The following is a 22,741-nucleotide window of genomic DNA, read 5'->3' as shown; positions in this document are numbered from 1 at the left end:
AGTTTAACTGGGCACACAAAGATGCTGAAATCTCTGCTTTACATATAGCAAAAAAAGACATTAATAACATATCATCCCATGGTAAAAATTAGAGTGAAGATGATAAACCGATTTAACCAAATATCCATTTGTAAAGGCGGGTGTTAGGAATGCATCAATAGAAGCCTCCTCAATTAATAGAAACTTTCCTAGTATTCGTGAGAGGCTAGGATTGTTTATCCCAAGTTTCACATTATGTATTTACTTTAAGCGCTCACGTAAAGAGACCTCGTACATAACTGGACTGGGTGGATTAGGAAATGGGACTATTACTGCAGCAATAAACAACTATTTGAAGATACAGTGACTATATAATTTACATTACATTTTGTTATATTCTGCCTTCATCAAATAATTGTAAATTTGGCACATATGTTGTTTGCAGCAGAGAAAAGAGTGGACGAGAAAAAGTAGAAGAGTTCAACTCCAGGTACAAGGAGAAAACAATCCCATCACACTTGGTCAGCTCCAACAAAATGATGAGCATCGATTGCCTTTAAATGTGGCTAAAGTCAAGAACGCTTTGAATCAAAAACTGGAACTGCGCCATGAAGTGTTTATCAGCCTCCATCAATCCTATACTGGTGCAGCAATAACTACTGCAGTCAGCTTCTTTCTCACCTCATTATTAAATGAATCTCTTATCTATCAAATCAATTATTAGTTATGGCTATTTTGCAAGTTTGCTATAAAATATTATTCTATGCTATGTCAAGTTTTGTATCTATCATTCATTTATTCATTCATCATTTGTACCTCAGATCATGACATGGGTGTTAAACTCAGGCAACTATTGGCAGGAGGAGGGGTACACACTGAACTGGTTGCCAACAAATCGTAGGTGACATATAGACAAACAACCTTTCACGATGACAATAAACCCATTGAGAATAAAGTCCTACCAGCCTACCATGAACGTTTTTAGGATATAGGAGGAAACCAGAGAAAACCATACATATATGTCTAAGAAATACTGCAAGACAACAGAGTTTATACTGTAGAAGCTGACTTTTACAGCCAGGCAAGCCCCGGAGGAAATAACATCTTCCTTGGGGATAAAGGAGAAAAATGACCAAAAGTGTCACTTGAGACTAGAAAACCCATAAATCATCAATCAGTGGGACTTTGGACAATAACACATGCAAGAATCAAGCTTTAAAAGAGTTATCCTGCACTGGGTAACTCAAAGAAAATACACACTATAATTAGTATATAACTTTAACTATGGGCAGCCCGGTGCTGCGAGTGGTTAGCGTGTCGGCCTCAAAGCTCTGGGGTCCTGGGTTTGAATCCAGGTTGGTACTCGGACGTTTTGTCGAAAGACGTTCGGTCCCCGGACGTTTGGTCCCCGGACGTTTGGTCCCCGGACGTTTGGTCGACTGGACGTTTGGTCCGGCCGGACGTTTGGTAGAACAGACGTTTGGTAGAATGGACGTTTGGTAGAACGGACGTTTGGTCGCCAGGTTTTTACTGTTGAAACCAGCTCTCAAAATTATAATCATGAGAGAGAGAGTTTAATATCTAAATATCTAATATCAAAATATCAACAGTAAACTCTGTCATAATTTGACAGCGAGCGAACTCGGCGACCAAATGTCCGTTCTACCAAACGTCTGTTCTACCAAACGTCTGTTCTACCAAACGTCCAGTCCACCAAATGTCCGGTCGACCAAACGTCCGGGGACCAAACGTCTTTCGACAAAACGTCCGGTCACGATCCAGGTCATGTCCACCTGTGTGGAGTTTGCATGTTCTCCCCGGGCCTGTGTGGGTTTCCTACGGGTACTCCGGTTTCCTCCCACATTCCAAAAACATGCATGGTCTGATTGGACACTCTAAATGGCCCCTAGGTATGGGTGTGAGTGTGCATGGTTGTCCGTCTCCTTGTGCTCTGCGATCGGCTGGCCTCTGGCCCGGAGACAGCTAGGATTGGCTCCAGCACCCCCCGCGACCCTAATGAAGAAAAAGCGGTTCAGAAAAAGAGATGAGATGAGAACTTTAACTATAATGGAAGGAAGGAACTTTCCAATCTCAGAAGGAGTCCGTTGCACCAGTTTTAATCATAAACGTGTAATGAGTAGTCTGAGTGCTGTTTGTTTTTTATTAATGGTGTAATGAATAGTTTAAAAAGCAGGATGGAAGGAATACTCTTTTAGGCAACTGATAATGACAGGCAAAAAAGAAACCTCTTATACTTCCTGTTCTTGAGGATGGTGCTGAAGCATGAAGTGCTGTTCGACCATATTTCTTCCCCCAACTAAGCCTTTAATACCCACTAATACCAGAATGGGTGGGTGTGTACTTTTTTTTTTGACTAAGCACTTTACACAAATGCCCTTGAAAGTTTACAACGATGCACATAGTTTTAGCTATTTACTCCCTGAAGGCTCCACTCTTGCCCCTTCAGGCTTTTTCGTGGGACATCTGTCTCCCTTCGGAGCTGAAACTGTCAGAAAAGTTGCTTGAGCTGAGGTGCCAGAAATGCGTACACTACTTGGTTGTCCTGAGGAAAATTTCACATCGTTGAGTAAACCAAGAGAGTTTATAGTTGACCATACATGTCTCAAAAATCTGGAGAGGTAGCAAACACATTTACCAACAGATGTGGAAGTGAAAAACATAGATTAGTTCTTTTGTTTTGCATTGTTAGGAGAGAAAAAAGGCTCTGGGTCAGACTGACAATGAACAAGTTTGTGCTTATCGTCTTTAGACTGCTGCTGCTTATGCAGTAAGCTGTCTCTTGAGAGAACAAGAGAGGACAGTGAAAGAAAAAAAATAGGTTTGAAGACAAAGTGTTCAGAGGAAAGTAGAATCATTTTGAAAAACAAGGCAAAGCCAAGAGAATTACAGGGAATGGGCTATTTATAGTAACTCTGCCAAGATTTGATTCCTGTACAGATCAACACTGCATACTGCAGGCTGTCTCTGTGTCTGTGCAGATGGAGATGCTTGGACACATTTAGTATTTAGGAACTTTCTTTACTGTACAGCACATTCACAACACAAGACAAGCCTGATTAATGCATATTAAGTGAAGTTTTCTGTTTCGTTTTTGTGTTCCTTTTATTTTTAGGTGATATTGATTCCACGTTTGGTTCTGATTCCCTCAGCGTGTAAGGAGAAAGTTCTAAAATCAACCATGAGATTCCAAATAAAACTCATTTTTTTTCAATCTCAACTTAATTGGACTTTTTATAAAGAGAAGATTTTGGGGGTTAGATATTGTGGGATAAACTTGAACACAATTATATTATAATCATAATGGTACCTGGTGGGGAACATTCATTCATGCATTTTCTGAACCGCTTCATCCTCATTAGAGTCGCGGGGTTGCTGGAGTATATCCCAGCTGACTTCGGGCCAGAAGCGGGGGACACCCTGTATCTGTGGCCAGCCAATCGCAGGGTACAAGAGACAAACAACCATTCACGCTGACACTCATAACTAGGGGCAATTTAGATTGTCCAATCAGCCGACCATGCATGATTTTCTAATGTGGGAGGAAACCGGAGTACCCGGAAAAAAAGCCACGCAGGCCCAAAGAGAAAATGTAAATTCCACACCAGTGGACCCACCTGGATTTGAACCAACCCAGGCGCTAACCACTCATATCCCGAATATTTCTACATCAGGTTATGAAAGGAGAGCATACGTTATTCTTAAACTGTTGACAGTGGAGAACACAAGAATTCTAAGGTGTGTTTTTCTGCGACCGACTACTACGAGGTGAAAGCAACAGATGTTGTAATGTCAATTTGATGATTTTCCTCTAAATACATAACATTTGTTTGAAAATCAATTCTGAAAACATAGGCACAAGATGAGAACAAGTGAGTTCTGACTTTTTCAGTGTACGTATAGGCAGAAAGCTTTTTTGCCTGATTTTTGAAAGTTTTCTTTTAGGTGGGTTTTAAATACCAGCTGTGGTCATCACAACTTGAAGCCCAAGGTCGTCATTGCTTTCTGGCCCACCCCTAAAACTATATACATCAGTTGGTTTTCCATTTTAGCAAGGACCAATGCCACAATTTGTTGGTTGATTGGTTGCCAGCCAATCGCATGGCACACGGAGACGGTCAAGCATTTTTCACTCATACCTAGGGGCAATATAGAGTGTTCAACCAGCCAACCTTGCATGTTTTGGTATGTGAGAGGAAATGGGGAATACCTCTAGAAAACCCATTGTAATGGTTCACTCCAGCACCCCTTTGACTCTTAACGTCTAGTAGTAGCATTAACTGGAACATTATCATAATGTCCCTCACTATGTTAAAATAGGTTGATGAAAAGAAAAGACAAAGAAAAACAGTTACTCAATAATCACGATTTAATATTCAGCAATGTGCAATTATACTTGTAGTACTTGTATTTAATGTAATCCCAGAAGTAAATAAGCCAGTAGTGTGAAATTTTGGGAAAACATAGCAGAACGAGGACGACTGAAAGAAGGAAATGATCTAGAAAGAGATTTTTTTTTAAAGACAGAGTAAAGCAATTATATCCTGGAATTCAGATGCTATGACAGCAGTTGACAGCCAGAGAGGGCTGTAGTTTATTGCTATGCTTTCATCATCACTATCCCATCCCCACACCCCTAAAAAACACAGTCATCCTCCCCTCCTATGATGTTCTTACTCTTTCCATGTTTTTTTTATTTTCTCTAAACCCTCAAATACCTGAAACCAAAACTCACAGCTAAACTGCAAAATGAATGTATCTCTTCTTATGTATACACACATAAACCTCAATTTAAGGGTATGTGTTTGTATGTGCCACAACTTTATAATTCTCTATTTTTGCTACCCCAAAGAGGCGAGTGTGGTGGTATTCTCACATTGCTGCAATAATGTCACAGCAGATTTCTCGGCAGCCGGCACTCCCTAAAAAGCTGTCTGTTGTTGCATTAGGATCAGCAGCATGAGAGTAAAAGGATGCACAAAATGGAAGGGTACTGGTGAAAGGAAGGGGAGGAGTAGGATCTATATTGGAAAAGATTCATTTTCAACATCCATTATCCTGGTCATAGTTGTAGGCTTCTGGAGCCTCTCTTGGCTGACTTTGGGCAAAAGGCGGACTACAGTAATCCCTCAAATATCGCAGTTAATGTAGACCAGACATGGCTGCGATAATCAAAATATCGCGAGGTAGGGTCACCCCTACTATAACGACCTTTTTGTCCTTTAGTGCTGAGCCCTAGTAGCAAGTGGAAGACAGGGGAGTAGGTTCCACTTACGAGTTTCAGCGTGGATTTTCACATTTTATGAACTTTTAAAATAAATAATAGCAGAAAAAAATCGCGATAATCGAGGGAAGACTGTACGTCCTAAATTGGTCACCAGTCGGTTGTAGGCTACACATAGAGGCAGGCCGCTATTCCCACTCACAATCCCACCTCCACCGAGCAGGAATTGAATCTACACCGCAAAGTTAGGCAAAAAAAACACTTCTACATCACCGTTGAAAACAAATGGCTTTTTTTCTAACAGCATTTTTATGCATGTTTCCCTGTACACCAGCAACAACCACACATTGATGAGTTTAGACGTTTTTTTAGGCATACTGAGCTGAAACATACATGAGAGTGGTGCTAACAGGAAAAGGTGTTAAATTAGAAATGATAGTGTCTCGGTGGGCTGGTTAAGTGTATGTTGTGGACCAGCCTCCTCTTTATAAAAGCTTAATGAGCCTGAGTTCCGCAAATGCCACCTCTCCTTCAGCATACTTTCAAGGCGACTAGCATTTCTTCACACAGTACATAAAATCTACACAAACACAATTGTCATTTAATGGCACATTTGCATCTACCACATAATGTAGAAATGTACTCAAAATCTGAGTTCATTCACAACAATGATTAAAAATAAACTCTTGTTTCTGCAAGGAGAAATCGTTTTATAAATAAAATTGGAGACAAAAGTTACTTTTTCCCTCTAGTTATGGGGTGACTTTGTTACAATATAGCATGGGTACGATGAATGTTATGTCAGCATCATGGTGTATTCTGTATCCTCTCTTTCTCACTCCTATTATGTTCTCTCTCACATTCTCTCCCCTTCTTTGTCTCCTCTCACACTTACTTAAGGGAAGGACAGTGTTTTTCCCCTCATAATATGCTCCTGTGCTATATTTGCTCAACACTATGGGATTTTTTTTAATTGATTTGACTCTTCAGGATTTGCAGAAACAGCTGAATTAGCTATGGGAAGACTTTGATGTGGCAAGCTTGGATAGAAAGATTAAGGCTGATTTTAGACTGATTGAACCATTCCATTGATTTAACACAACCTCACCATGTTTCAATCAGGTCAAAACTTTAGATCACCTCACACTTTAAGACCATATTTACCTAGAGTTTGCAACAGCTTCAATAAACATAAATTTGAGGATAGACGTTATGTCTTTGCCACCTTTCAAACAGGAACCTGACTTGTGAAGCCATTTCCTCAGTGCAGCTTCTCTGACTGCATGTTTCAAAATGTCCTATATCCTTGTCTATTATATTAAAATGAATATGACCATTCTACTGTTGGATAGAGTTTATACTTAATATAATATAATATTTGAAGTCTTTTGCCATAGGTTGCATGCACAATATTTTCGAGGGCTTTTGTTCATCCTCCAAAAAAAGACTTTGATTGCCTGCCTATCGCCCAAAGTCAGCAAGGATAGGATCCAGCAAACGCCCGCAACCCTTGCAAGGATGCGTGACCGGACATTTGGTCGCCGGACTTTTGGTCGCCGGACTTTTGGTCACCGGACGTTTGGTCGCCCGGACCCAAACAACCGGCGACCAAACGTCCGTACATGTATGTACATGAGTTGTCCCCTTTGGAAGGGACGTCAGTCAGGGTCTTAACAAGTTCTCCAACAAAACACAATAAAAGTGCGGGAAATTCTGAACTTTTCTTTAGCCTAATAATTAATAGGGCATTAAGTATGACTAAATAATAATTCGCAGTTTGTATTTAGGGAATTTGAGCAACAATTTTAAATGGTAATTATCAATAACCTTCCGGGCGACCAAAAGTCCGGTGACCAAACGTCCGAGTACCGCAAGGATGCATGGTACGGATGATGAATGAATGAACTATTGCTTTCCTAGCCTGTTTTTATTCTGTTGCCAGCTTTTTATTTTATTTACTGTGCATCCGATTTATTCTTTGGACACGCCTCTCATTACATTAAACTGTCAATTGTCGAAAAAGATCAGGTAAAATGGAATACTGAAGTGTCTGGGATGAAAGATATTTTTGTTGAAATGACTATCATAGACACAATTACCTTCAGTGGATTAAATCTTGTAGTAAATTTAAAATTTTGTAGATTTGGGTCCTCTTAAGTAATGTAATAAAGCGCTGTATCTGGACTGTTTTACATAACAAGCTCGCTCCAGTGTTTGTGCCTGTGTGTTGGTGTTGAATCAGGGTCATTTGTAGGGTAAGTGGAATGACAAAGGGGATTTGACTGCCAGCTCAGTGATGAAAGACCACAAATTTATAAATTAATCCCCCCACTTTTCAAACCATTTCATACATTTTTCAAGTGCAAGTAGATTCCTTAAGTACATTTTTACAGAGAGCAAGAATTCTATTGTATTCCTTTGAGGGGAAAACACACACACACACATTGAAACAAGTTAATTACTGTTCAAATTATAATACAGTGGTTTGTATTCTTGTCATCCTGGCACGCTTGAAATTATGGTATTTGACTTTCTGTAAAATGTTAGCACAAAGTGAAAAGGCCTTTTAGAGGCAGTGCAATTTGGTGATCAAGTGCAGAGATGAAAAAAAAAGTTCTTCATGCTTAGATTATGCACACAGACTGGGAGCTGGCTGTATTTCCATGTTAGGTAAGTGAACCACTACGCCATCAATAACATCAGGCATTATAACTATTTTTGCCAAATTGTCTTATATTGAAAACCTGAAACTTGTTTACTTCCACAAAATAACAGCTGGAATACTAAGGGTATGCAATGCTGCAATTGCCAAAAATGTATATTCTTTAACCAAATAAAAATCATTATTTTTACATTTGTAAATGTCTTGATGATATTTTATTTATTCATTTTGTAACCCTTTTGAAAAATTGTATATATATATATATATATATATATATATATATATATATATAAATATATATATATATATATATAAATATATATATATATATATATATATATATATATATAAATATATATATATATATATATATATATATATATATATATATATATATATATATATATACCAGTGGCGGGCGGTGCATTTTCTGGTAGCGCCTTCAACGTATCAATCCAACCCTCAAAAACTATTTTATGGCTATAAAACCTCTACTGCAGCTACAGCTGCGACACATAAAAAATAATCAATAAATTAATGCACAAAAATGGGGTAAAATCCACTTCCTGGCAGCATTTCATGATTGAATACAAATAGTGGAGCTTTTCAGACATTAAAACCAGGCCAGGGGGTGATTTTCCCGGGAAAAGACAGCGATGAACGTCAATGGCGTACGGGCAAACATTGCCCGAAAATGGGGTAAAATCCAGCCAAAAACAGCATTTATTGATTAAATACAAATACTGGAGCTTTTTAGACATCAGAACCGGGCCCGGAGTATCATTTCCCCAGTAAAAAAAGACAGCGATGAACGTCGATACGTCCATACGTGAAATGACAAAAAATGCACTAAAATTAGGTAAAATCCACTTCCTAGCATCATTTATTGATTGAATACAAATACTGGAGCTTTTGAGACATTACAACCAGGCCAGGGGGGTGATTTTTCCCGGGAAAAGACAGCGATGGACGTCAATGGTGAAACGCCAAAAATTAAACTGGGGTAAAATCCACTTCCTAGCAGCATTTTGTGATTAAATACAAACACTGGAGCTTTTCAGATATCAGAATTTGGCCCACAATTGAAATATTATTTAGGAATATGGCCATATTTTACTCACCAAAAATCCTTTTTACACAATATCCATCCTCCTTTCTTTCTTCCTTCTTTCCTATCGCCATCGAAGCTAATGATGAAAGTCGAGCCTGTCCTGTCATATTTCTGGCATAGTCCGTTTTGAAAATGGCTTTAAATCAAAACAACAATATACTATTTGCTTGTGGAGCTAAGTTAGCGCGCTGAAAGTGCCCCACACACCATTTTCCCGGCTGTAACAGGCTTGCTAGCTTCGGAGTTGACCGCCCTTTCTTAATTGTGTCCATTTTTTTCCTGAAAAAGTCCGTCTAGAAAATAGCTTTGTGAGCAAACAGAATCTATTTGTTTTTGCTTCTGTCGGCCATAGTGGGTGGAGTTTGCGATCTCGGCTGCCTCGGTACTGCTTTGGCCCGCCTACTAGCCAGTCATAGTTTGTGAAAGCAATGACATGTCCCAGCCAGCAAAATGCTAACGCCTATGAAAAATCATTGTGGGGTTGCCAACTCAAAATCTGATTGGTTAAAAGCAACAGTTTAGTTTAATGCAGCAGAGCCCGCAAGAACTGATTGTGCAGGCTTTGAGGCAGATCTGATCTGGCAACAAATAATGGCTGAAATGTGATTGGTTAAATGCTTCAATATGAAAACACACATCTGGAAGCAGTGCAACCAGGGGGAAAAGCAATGAAAGGAAGCTAACAGACCATTTGGAATAATAAGTACGTATTGATGGACAAAATATAATATGATTCAGATATTTCTTAGGCCAGCAGAGAATGCCTTGAAGGCCCTGACGGCCCGCCACTGATATATACATATATATATATATATATATATATATATATATATATATATATATGTATATATATATATATATATATATATATATATATATATATATATATATATATATATATATATATATATATATATATATATATGTATATATATATATATATATATATATATATATATATATATATATATATAAAGAAGCTGCACGGTTTACCATGCTTTTTATTTGTGGAATTATTATTATTATTATTATTTTTTTTAATTGTGGGGGACAACATATCTTTCTCAATTCTGTAATGCCTCCTTTATGGTTTACTGGTAGTTACTAAAGTGGAGGAGTTGAAACAACAGCTGTACCAGTGTTGTGCCATCAGGGCCTTCAAGGCCTTTTCTGCTGGCCTAAGAAATAGCTGAATCACAGACTGATGTTAATTATATTTTGTCCATGAATACTTCCAAATTGTCTGTTAGCTTCCTTTCATTGCTTTTCCCCCCGGTTGCACTGCTTCCTTCCATATGTGTGTTTTCATATGGAAACATTTAACCAATCACATTTCAGCCATTATTTGTTGCCAGGGTCAGAAATCTGCCTCAAGGCCTTCACAATCAGTTCTGCAGGCTCTGCTGCATTAAACAAGCATCATTAAGACTGTTGCTCGTCCTCCGGGCCCGGTTCTGATATCTGAAAAGCTCCAGTGTTTGTATTTAAGCTCCAGTGTTTGTATTTAAGCTCCAGTGTTTGTATTTAATCAAGAAATACCCCATTTTAGTGCAATTTTCGCCGTTTCACGTATGGACGTATATGGAGGTATCGACGTTCATCGCTGTCTCTTCCCCGGGGAAATGATACTCCAGGCCCGGTTCTGATGTCTAACAAGCTCCAGTATTTGTATTTAATCAATAAATGCTGTTTTCAGCTCGATTTTTCCCCATTTTGGGGCAATGTTTGGCGGTACGTCATTGACGTTCATCACTGTCTTTTCCCTGGAAAATCACCCCCCTGGCCCGGTTGTAATGTCTGAAAAGCTCCAGTACAGTGGTACCTGGACATACGATCGTAATCCGTTCTGAGACTGAGATCGTATGACGAGGTTCTCGTAACTCGAGCGGACGATTCCCATTGAAATGAATGGAAAAAAATTTAATTCGTTCCAGCCCTCTGAAAAAAACTCCAAAAACAGGATATTGGATTGGAAAAAAATGTTTTATTTCTTCTAATTCCCCATCTATTAACAAAGTAAAACATAGCTAGTGGTTTAATAGAAATAAAATATGTTTAATCTAACAAAAATTGGGCGGATTTCGCCGAGGCTCACGTTCGCTATCGATGGGCTGTTTGCTGTTGTACTATTCCCTTCAAAATATTCCGAAAATGATGCACACAAACATCCTCACAAACGGATAACGCACGACCACTTGCCAACGAGCAGCAGTGTTTTATCAGTGATCGATCCGCTGCTCATGGGAGCTTCGGGGGCGCTGGCTAGCGGCTCCCTTTTAGCTTGTAGCATCTGTGTTCGCATCCCCTCTAACGGCGCCTATGATAGAGTTGCTACCGGGGATGCTATTGCGGGGAGTTGCGAGCCAGTGCCCCTGATGTTCTTATGAGCAGCCAACGAGCAGGAGTCTTTTATCAGCGATCGCTCCGCTGCTCACGGGAGCTTCGGGGGCGCTGGCTAGCGGCTCCCTTTTAGCTTGTAGCATCTGTGTTCACATCCGCTTTGAATGGCGCCTATGATAGAGTTGCTACCGGGGATGCTATTGCGGGGAGTTGCGAGGCAGTGCCCCTGATGTTCTTATGAGCAGCGAACGAGAAGTAATATAATACTCCTCGTATTAGATAAAAATAACAGGAAATGCAGCAGCTGAGCTTACCCACGTATTGATTGTGGATAAAGTTTTATTCTGAGAAAGAGTGCCATTGCCTGTCGGCGTTGTGTGCACGAGTATACTTCATTACCCAGAAAGCCCTCTTTTCCCCGCGCATGCGCGTTGTGCGTTTCCTGGTCTGAATAACTCATTCGGTGCTCGTAAATATTGTTATACACGAAAGATATGCAAAAAAGACGGGCGAATTATTCGATCGAAATTTCCGTCTTAAGACGAGAATATTGTATGACGAGCGGTCGTGTGACGAGGTACCACTGTTTTTGTATTTAATCATTAAATTCTGGTAGGAAGTGGATTTTACCCCATTTTTGTGCATTGATTTATTGATTATTTTTATGTGTTGCAGCTGTAGCTGCAGTATAGGTTTTATAGCCATAAAATAGTTTTTGCTGAAGGCGTCACTAGGAAATGCACGCACCGCCACTGAGCTGCACTACTAGAGCATTGCTTTACGTGTATATACTTATACTTACTTTAAGAACACGGAATCACATTGTCAGATCAGTTCACATGATAGTACAATATGAGGTTTAAAGATTAGATTAGATTAGATTACTATAGATTTCCGTGTTGGCTTGTTTGGCTCCGCCCCGTGCACAATCACTTCATTTAAACACTGCAAGTGAAACTCAACTAGGCTCTTTCACGAAAATTTCCCAGATAACCTCTCGCCATTGCATTTCTCTCGCTTATCAGGAGGACATGGATGCACTTTCGTGCCTCTCCTTACTGAACAGGTAGGAACCGTGGTGCGTGATAGGGCTGCGTGCATTTAATGAGTCTCAAAGAATATAAGATCGGTCTGTTCTTTTAACAGTTTTAATTCACAACGCATGTATCCTAAAGTAGTGCTGTATTTATAATGGTATTAAGCCACCACCGAGATAATTCACCAGGGCAACAATTCCGCGGATTATCCCCAAAGTACCGACTTTTATCCAGCAGGCAGCAAAGCGAATTTGATTGACTTGTAATACTTTACTCCTAATTCAAGTTGACTTTCCGGTCAAGTCTTTCAGCACTGTTTGCGACATATTTTGGAGACGTGCGCTAGAAATAGCAAAGATCACAGGCAGCACCACGGATAGCTCCAGGATCGACGCCAGGTGTGACGTCGACACGATTTGTTGTTGTTTGTTTTGTTTGGGTTTTCATTAATTAATTCATTCATTCATTCATACATTCATTTTCTGAACCGCCTTATCCCCACTGTGGTCGGACTCATCTCAGGAGGGGATGAGTTGGCCTACAGAGATGAGGTCAACAAACTGTCTTCGTGGTGCTCGGTGAACAATCTCACACTGAACACCACGAAGACTAAAGAAATAATCCTGGACTTTCGCAAACACGGCACAGATCTGGCCCCACTCCTCATAAATGGAGTATGTGTAGACAGGGTCCAGTCCTTTAAATTCCTGGGGGTCCACGTCACGGATAAGCTCTCATGGTCTACAAACACCACGGCAGTAGTGAAGAAGGCTCAGAAACGACTCCATTTCCTCAGGGTACTTAGGAGGAACAACTTGGACACCAAGCTTCTGATAACCTTCTATAGAACCACTGTAGAGAGCATCCTGACGTACTGCATCACAGTGTGGTACGCTGGAAGCACGGCGGCAGACAAAAAGGCCATGCAGAAAGTGATTAATACTGCCCAGAGGATTGTCGGCTGCTCTCTGCCCTCACTGGAAGACATTGCCAGCCCTCGTTACCTCAGCAAAGCCAGGAACATCATAGGGGACCCATACCACCCTGGTCACAATCTGTTCCAGCTGCTGCCCTCTGGCAGACGCTATAGGTCCCACAAAGTACGGACAAATAGGCTTAAGGACAGTTTTTCCCCACATCCATCAGAACTCTAAATTTGCGGTAACACAACACACACATTCCCTTCTGAGGTAATATGAAAAGATGTTTGGGTGGTGATCTGCCTCCTACTAGCTGACTGAAGGTAAGTGAAAGACAGTGAGAGGTAAGTGACCTGTATCCATAACAGCAGAATGCCAAATTACAAGTCCGTAACTATCACTTATTTAGGTCTTTTGCCGAGTAAACGCACCTTATGGAGAAGCACTACCAATTTCGTCATACGCAGTTTCTGGGTGTGACGACAAGTGGGCTTTTGTTGTTGATGATGACGACAGGGCCTATGTCCGATTATTATTATTATTACTAGGGTGGCAGGGGGTGCTGGAGCCTATCCCAGCTGACTTCGGGCCAGAGGCAGGGGACACACCATGAATCGGTAGCCAGCCAATTACAGGGCACGAGGAGACGGACAATAATTCACTCCCACACTCATACCTAGGGGCAATATAGAGTGTCCAACCAGTCTACCATGAATGTTTTTGGAATTTAGGAGGAAACTGGAGTACCCGGAGAAAACCCACGCAGGCCCAGGGAGAACATGCAAACTCCACACAAGTGGACTGACCTGGATTTGAACCCAGGACCACAGAGCTGTGGGGCCGACATGCTAACCACTCAAGCTGGGTTGTCATTTTTTTTTAAAATCATATCACCCAACAAGACTGTTTTTCCAAATGTATTTGGTCAAGCCAAATATGTTACCACGGGGGCGTCAAAGTCTTTATCATTTGCGGGCCACAATTTCACAGCAAATAGTCCCAAGACCAGTATATTTTTTGATTCTTAATAAATTCTGGACAACAACAATTCATTTTTGACACTCATTTTTGCAACAACAAAGAAATACACATAGTAAGTATAATATTCCCATTCATATATATTTCACATCAAATGTAGATGATTATTTTGTCTTTTTTATTTACAAAGCAAGGTTAACAAAATGAGTGCAATTTTACCAATACAATGAATGATTGTTTTCTGTTATATTCAGTATTTAGATTGCCGTTAAAAAAACACTTGCGGGCTCTATTCCCTTATCAGTTCATCTGATCATTATAAAAAGAAAGTGCAATGCTGGTTGGATTATTACATGTATTTCCATGTCCAATTAGGACAACTTCTCCATAAAAAGACCTCGAGTGCCAACTTTTCAGAATGGAAGTGCACTTGTAAAAATGACTGCACCAACATGTGTTGTTCATCAGTATCTTACAGTGACACGTAGTTGAACATTCCCATTCATAGAAAAAATCCATTGAACAGGCAAAATAATATAATCAATTGTAACTGCCCATGCTATTAAAAAAACAACAATATTATAATATATTACATACAAGGGTTGCTTTTGCAGGGGCATAATTAAACAAAGTTTGTTTATTCTTGAACAATTCACTACTACAGTACTGCACGCTTCGCCACGCGATGTCTGCTTGTGCCAAACCTTTCACCTACCCAGTGTAATTTTTAACATTCATGGATATTTGCACACAAATAAACATGGCAGAGGAGCTCCTAGTGGAGAGAGTCTATAGCTGACTGCAGACACAAAAGAGGGTGAAGTACAACAAGTACTTGCTCACACAAGTCCAAACACAGTTATACAGCGCAAAGTGCATCTCAGTTATAGACTCCCAAAAGTCACAATACTTCCAATATCTCTCATCTCGTTTTCTGAACCGCTTCATCCTCATTAGGGTCATAGGGGGTGCTAGAGCCTATCCCAGCTGACTCCGGGCCAGAGGCTCGGGACACCCCGAATCGGTGGCCAGCCGATTGCAGGGCACAAGGAGACTGACAACGATGCATACTCACACCCATACCTAGGGGCAATTTAGAGTGTGCAATCAGCCTACCATGCATGGTTTGGAATGTGGGAGGAAACCGGAGTACCCAGAGGAAACCCATGCAGGCCCAGTGAGAACAAGTAAACTCCACACAGGTGGATGTGACCTGGATTTGAACCCAGGACCCCAGAGCTGTGAGGCCAACGCGCTAACCATTCGCTCCAGCGGGCCACTATGGGTTTTGTGTCAAACTAAAAGCATGTTATTCTTTATATACTGTATGAATGTAAGACAAATTCTCTGTCAGGCAAAACCCTCCCCTGAGCCAGACTGAACTGTTTCAGGTCCACGGGCCGCATGTTTGCCACACCTGTTTTACATCAAATTTTCACCCCTCCACTAAAAATTCTTCATTCTTTTGCTGCACCGCTTTTCCCAACAAGGGTTGCGGGAGTGGAGGAGTCTATCCCAGGCAAACACGGGCACCATGCAGGGGACAGCTTGAATTGGTGGCCAGCCAATCGCAGGGCACAAGGAGACGTACAACCATTCACACTAATACCTAGGGCCAATTAGGAGTGTTCAACCAGCCCACCCTGCATGTTTTTGGGTTGTGGGAGAAAACTGGAGTACCTGGAGAAAACCCATGCAAGCCTGGGGAGAACATGCAAATTCCAAAACCACTCGACCACCAGGCAGCTTGTATTTTGTCACTTGATAATATATCTTACAAAAAGGTGGAGATAGTTAGCTTGTTCCTCTCACAGTTCTGGGATCGAGGGTTCAAGCCTGGGCTCTAGCCTTCCTGTGTGGACTTTGCATGATCTCCTGGTACTCCCATTTCATCCCACAACCCACAAAAAATGCATGGTAGGCTAACTGAACATTCCAAATTGTCCCAAGGTATGAGTGTGTGCGTGAAGGGTTCTGTTCCGTTGTGCCCTGTGATTGGCTTGGCAACTATGTTCGAGGTACCTCAAGGTTAATCTTTTGTACGTATGATGAATGGTTGACTGGCCCGCAATAAAGCCCTGCGACACACTCTGCACACATGTAAGCACATTCACTGAACTTGCAGTTTAGAAGTTAAGTATCAGAATGATGAGCTTTACTGCTTACATAACTGCCCTGTGTTTATGAATTACTGATTAAAGAACGTGTTGGCAAACTAAATGAAGACAGTTGCTGTCATTCATTACAACGACAATTTGGTGATTCAGCATACAGTGCTGCCGTAATATCCCGGCTATTTATGAAATATAACTTCTTTAACCAACAGCAGTATGTTTTGTTATTACCGACTAAGGAATACATGCATATGAGCCCAAATTGGAAACAGTTGTCATCAAAAGATAGGGCTCACCAGATAAATCATACAGACATTGCATAATTCATAAAATTCAAACTGAAAATGTGTTTCATGTGAAACTGTACACAGTAAAATGCATTTGATAAGGTGTGAGAGGAAGAGAGTTGATATGATTCATGATCACAAAGAATATGTCCTTTGACAATAATCAGTGTATTTCCTGTGAATTCCAGATCCAGTTATGATGACTGCAAAAAGGCTGCTGATTGGCTTCGTAACCGGACGAAGCAGCGTCCCAGAGTAGCCATCATTTGTGGGTCAGGCCTGGGAGGCCTGGCTGACTTAATAGATGACAAAACAATTTTCCCATATGAGGATATCCCAGGTTTCCCAACCAGCACTGGTACGTTTTCTTTTTCGTATTCATTATTGCGGAAATATGTTCTGGAGAAATCAAATAGCTTTTCATGCGTTTTATTGCGATGTTTAGTGGCAGGGCATGCTGGTCAACTGGTTTTTGGGACACTGCAGGGCCAGGCGTGTGTCTGCATGCAGGGCCGGTTCCACTTCTATGAAGGCTACAGCATGCAAGATGTAAGAAATACTTCCAGCAAAAAGTGTTTGTGACCTGTGAAGTTTCATGAAAGTCCTGAAACTGAAGTTTCACTTATCAGGATACATTTAAAATTGTCTCTGAGTGTTTTATGATGAGCTGTATTTGAGAAGATCGCATCTGTGTCAGCTTTGGATTGACCTTTGTAATATTGTTGACTTGTATTTAATTACCAGCTATGATTCCATTGCCACATAAAGGCAATGGTATCATAAAACTTTAATATAGACAGTAAACTTTTTCTATAACAATTGGGACCTGTAAAGATTTTGCTCTTTGTCTATCTCTGTTTCGAAGGTTGCCTTTTCTATCTGATAGGTACACTATCAAAGGAAGATGACACTTAAGTGCTTGGAGAATTCGTTTTCTTTTATTAATGTTAGGGAAAGGTGCCCTAATGCATCATTTGAGCCACCTTTAGCATAGGTTAATCTACATTGCCACTTCAAAAAAATGTTTTTTTAAACAATTTGCTTTTTTTTGTAAAAAAAATGCAGCAAAGTTTTTTTTAACGTAACAGACCTCTGGAAAAGTGTACAGTGCATGCAGATCTACAAGGGTTGCATGCTAGATACATCAATTCACAAAATTAAATGTTTTCATAGTAATGAACACTACAGCAAATGCAGAAAACATAGATCAGATTAGTATTTGCAACAACAAAAAACATACTATACTGAAAGAGGCAAGAGATACAATTTCAAGGAAGAGAATTAGAACAGAAAAAGAAAAAAGCAAGCTAGACACTTATGTTATCAATACTCTCTTGTCACATTCATAAAAAACAACAATGTCCCTTCCTATGTCCAACAGGAAGAACTTTCTTGGCTTGATTCGGTGGTAAGGTTAAGGAAAAGTGGCATGGAGGTAGTTTGAACTTTCCAAAGATGCCCTTTGTGACCTGGATATTCGTAGGAAACCAGCTTATCATCGTAGCAAAATAAGAAAACATTATTTATGTTTAACATTTCATTTTTTATGTCTTAAAAGTCTCCATCTACATAGTATTTGTAATACAATATCTTGATAAAATGTGGGATTTTTTTTGAAAGTAACATAAGTTTAACAAGTGTTTAATGGTTCACATATAGCTATGTAGTAAATCATCCCATAATAGCCACCCTGACAAAGTTAGAGATTACCAACTTTCTCAGAACGCACACATGTTTCCTTCTTTATTTAACAAGAGGTGCCAACACACATAAAAGAAGCAATGACATTAACATTTGTTATAGCACAGATCAAAACTACTTTTTAGGTGAAATTTCTAACGCAAACATCTAACATTTTCTCAATCTATAACATCCCTACAGTTATTGTACAACAAATACCTGCGTCATTTATGTCACATGATACAAGTAAAAGTCCTGTCTCACACATTATTTGTGAATTATTGGGTGCAATACCGTAAGCAAACACGATTGACTTTCATTCAACGGGACCTTGGCCGAGCTTTCATAACTTGTGTTCTTGGACAAGCCTCAGAGTCTACATACTTTCTCACTATAACTTGAATACAGCACATCCCAGAAGAAGTTGTTAATTGACTAACATAATGCAAGATGTCACGTTAAGCCAATCAAAAATAGCCTAACTACTAGATAAACACAGACACACAAACCCGAGAAAAGGAGTGAAACAGAGAAAGAATACAGGGGTGTCAAATTCAGTTTGGTTGGCGGGCCACATTCATGGTGATCAGATCTCATGTGGGCCGGACCATTTTAGATATAATATTTAGATATTTTTTTAAATAAATTGATTAAAAGAACTGGATTAAAAGCACTGAATATTCAGTTTTTTATAGATCTAAAACAATGTTTATTTTAGCTTTTTTTATATATATTTTTAGATTTTATTTGTTTCTCTTAAAAAAATTATATTGCACAGCAAATTTTGTTTTGAAATTCATTCATTCATTCATTAATTTTATGAACCTCACTAGGGTCGTGGGGGGAGGGAGGTGCTGGAGCCTATCCCAGCTGACCAGCCGATTGCAGGGCACGAGGAGACGAACAATCATTCATGCTCAAACTCATACCTAAGAGCAAATTAGAATGTCCAATCAGCCTACCATGCATGTTTTTGGAATGTGGGAGGAAACCGGAGTACCCGGAGAAAACCCAATGCAGGCCCAGGGAGAACATGCAAACTACACTTAGGAGGACCGACCTGGGATCGAACCCAGGACCCCAGAACTGTGAGGCCAACGCACTAACCACTTGGTCCACCAGGCCGCCCATTATATCCATATACTATCATCATTTAAAATAACGTTATTTTCTAATGTATAATATTTGTGGCTGTAGGTGACATACCCTGTGCGAATCTTCTTTCTACTTGGTGTTGAAATTTTGATCGTGACAAATGCAGCTGGTGGACTAAATGGCAGCTACAAAGTGGGGGACATCATGGTCATTAAAGATCATATTAACCTGCCAGGTTTTTCTGGACAGAACCCACTGGTTGGGAAGAATGATGAAAGGTAAGCACAATTTTCTGTGTAATTTTGCAATTAATAATGATTTTAAGTATGTGCATAGGGAATCATGGATTGGGTCATTTTTCAGATCAGCAACAAAAAAAATTCTTCACAGAGTTTTTAGCAAATGAAGTTTATTTCATATTCTATCACATGATCCCTAGAACCAAAAGTCCTATTTCCAGTTACCGAATGACTGCAAACTGCAATGAGTGTGTAGGTTTATATAGTTAAATTGCATTTGGCTGGACGGATGGGTGTGTGGCTGGGCTAATAAAATATGTGATCACATTTCTGCCGTCAGGTGAGTTTCCATCCCATCTTATCTTGTCTGTTCTGTCTTCTTATCTCTTATGACTCACCCGTAGGTTTGGAGTACGTTTCCCTTGCACGTCAGATGCTTATGACCGGAACCTGAGATCTTTGGCCATTCAGACAGCACACGCAGAGAAATGTGGCAGCATTGTGCAGGAAGGAGTTTACTGTATGGTGGTTGGCCCAACATTTGAGACCATTGCAGAGTGTAATCTCCTTAAGAAGTTGGGGGCAGATGCTGTTGGTAAGGAAAAAAAATATTGTCAGTTAAAAAATTAGTGTGGGAATAAAATAGATTAGATTAGATTAGAACTTTACTGCAGACTGAGACTGAGTTTACCACACAGTCCCTCAGTAGTCTGGAGGTTTTAAAGATCATCTTCCTTGCCCAGAGGGTTCACGAGTTGTTTCATGCTCAAAAGAGCCTAAATACTATTCTTCTATTTTTTGTTTTGGGTAAAAGTGTATTTAATGGCAGCCCGGCGGCCGAGTGGTTAGCGCATCGGCCTCACAGTTCTGGGATTGTGGGTTCCATTCTAGGTCGGTCCTCACTGTGTGTAGTGTGCATGTTTGCGTGGGTTTTCCCCAGGTACTAAGGTTTCCTCACACCCTCAATCTCAGACCCGAGGCAGTTGTGCTAACCACCTTAATATTGCATCTCTGCTTTTTGAAAATGTTGTAGTTCTGTTTGTTTAATCTGATCCCATGTTTAACTCTCACTTGAGCAATTTGCAACTGAGGGTGAAGCGGTTCAAATGCAAATTAGCACCTCCAAATCTGAGACCTCCTTAGTCGGAAAAAGGTGGCGTGCTGTCTGGGTTAGGGATGAGCTCCTTTGACAAGTGGAGAAGTTCAAGTTTCTCGGGGTCTTGTTCATGAGTAATGGAAGAATGAGGTGGAAAATCGACAGCGGTGTCTGCAGTGATGCAGAGTCGAGATCGCTCCATTGTAATGAAGAACAAACTAAGCCAAAAGGCGAAGCCCTTATTTCCTGGCCGGTCTACCCTCACCTGTCGTCACGAGCTGTGGGCCGTGAACGATAAAACAAAATCCCGGATACAAATGATTGAAATGACTTTCCTCTACTAGGTTTACCCCAAAAACAGTGAAGTGGCTCGAGTCTCACATTATGATGCCTCCCTAGTGAGGTGCTCCTGGCATATCGCACTAGAAGGAGAACCCAAGGCCGACCCAGGACATGGAGAGGCTATGTCTCGCTTTCGCCATGGGAATGCCTTGGGATCCTCCCAAAAAAGTTGGATGAAGTGGCAGGGAGAGGGTGTCAGGAGCGGCCCGTTTGTCCCTCCTGGCGTGCCGTCGGGGCAGAGCGGCTGCGGTCAATCTGCTGATCACTTCCTGTTTTGGTATTTAAACATCAATGAGTCCTAGTATCATTGTCGGATTGTCTCCTGCATGCGTCCTGCATGCTGCTGCATACTCCTGCATACTCCTGCATACTCCTGCATACTCCTGCATACTCCTGCATACTCCTGCATACTCCTGCATACTCCTGCATACTCCTGCATACTCCTGTATACTCCCGTTTTGGTTCCAAGCCTTTGTTGAGTTGTAGATTCCTTTTGATTTATTAAAGATGTTGTTTTGAAGCTAATACCTCGTCAAAACCTACTTCCGCGCGCCTGGGTCCGAATCCATTCCCGATCGTGCCACGACGATGCGGCGCGATCGTAACAGAGGGAAGTCAGGGCTTCTCTGTTGAAGCTGCTGCCCCTGTGACCCAACCCTGGGTTGGCAGGATAAAATAGATGGGTTAATGAATGGATGGATGGAAATCAGATGTATGCAATATTAATTTTCAAGCGAGCACCCAGCAGTGGCTTCATTCTACTTCTCCTCATCTCCTAGGTATGAGCACTGTTCCAGAGGTGGTGGTGGCTCGTCACTGTGGCTTACGTGTCCTGGGTCTCTCACTGATCACCAACAAGGCTGTGACAGATTATGACAGTAATGAGAAAACAAACCATGAAGAGGTTCTCGCGACCACCTGCCTCCGTGCTCAAGACCTGCAGAGGCTTGTTAGACATATTGTCATGAAGATCTAGCAGCTTCCGAACAAATCTACTGGAAACACAGATTTCCACCCTTGAATTATGATATATACCATATTTTCTCGCATATATGCTGTATTTTTCGCCCAAAAAATTATGACTGAATCAAGGGTACGGCTTATATGTGCACAAATTAGACTTGCATATGGTCATTTATTTCAAAATAGAGAATAGATAAGCAGATAAAACAATAAACCAAATTTATTTTTACGTATATGAATGAAATTCAAGAAAAAAATAAACAATATCTTGCATAAAACGTGAAAAAACTCACTTCTTTCCTGCCATTGTACTTTGTGCTTTTGGCTTTTGCTTTGTTGTTCTGCGGCCTTTGACTGTACTGTCTAACTCATTACTATGCCTTTTCTTGCTACTGTCACAATGAAATTTCCCGAATACGGGATGAATAAAGTTATCCAATCCAATCCATTGCTCCCTCATAGTACCGCCATCTTACCTAGGGATGACAAACTATACCGGTACGGACACACTTCCTAGTTGTACTGCTCACTGCCTTTTTTAATTTGTCTACATGCAGGCAACACCCTTTAGAAATGTGTAATCCAGCAGACAATTCCTACAGTATGTCAGAAATACCATATGCGATGATTTTTCTTTAGATTTTCCCTTCAAAATA

General features: G+C 40.6%; 1 protein-coding gene across 2 annotated transcripts; it reads left to right on the top strand.

The window, feature by feature from the left end:
- Positions 1–12,240: 12,240 nt before the first annotated feature.
- pnp6 (purine nucleoside phosphorylase 6) lies at positions 12,241–22,519 on the top strand. Of its 2 annotated transcripts, none has more exons than XM_077596223.1 (6): positions 12,241–12,400; positions 16,859–17,028; positions 17,116–17,219; positions 19,548–19,723; positions 20,089–20,279; positions 21,902–22,519. In XM_077596223.1, the coding sequence occupies exons 1-6, from the start codon at positions 12,366–12,368 to the stop codon at positions 22,096–22,098; spliced, it is 873 nt and encodes a 290-aa protein (XP_077452349.1). In that variant the 5' UTR covers positions 12,241–12,365; the 3' UTR covers positions 22,099–22,519. The 2 variants fall into 2 exon arrangements, with proteins under 2 accessions (XP_077452349.1, XP_077452347.1); XM_077596221.1 differs by lacking the exon at positions 21,902–22,519 and adding an exon at positions 21,180–21,871.
- The last annotated feature ends 222 nt before the right edge of the window (positions 22,520–22,741 follow it).

This window comes from Stigmatopora argus, chromosome 3 (genome assembly GCF_051989625.1).
Source record: "Stigmatopora argus isolate UIUO_Sarg chromosome 3, RoL_Sarg_1.0, whole genome shotgun sequence".
Classification (NCBI taxonomy): domain Eukaryota; kingdom Metazoa; phylum Chordata; class Actinopteri; order Syngnathiformes; family Syngnathidae; genus Stigmatopora; species Stigmatopora argus.
This window is presented reverse-complemented; position numbering and strand designations above follow the sequence as displayed.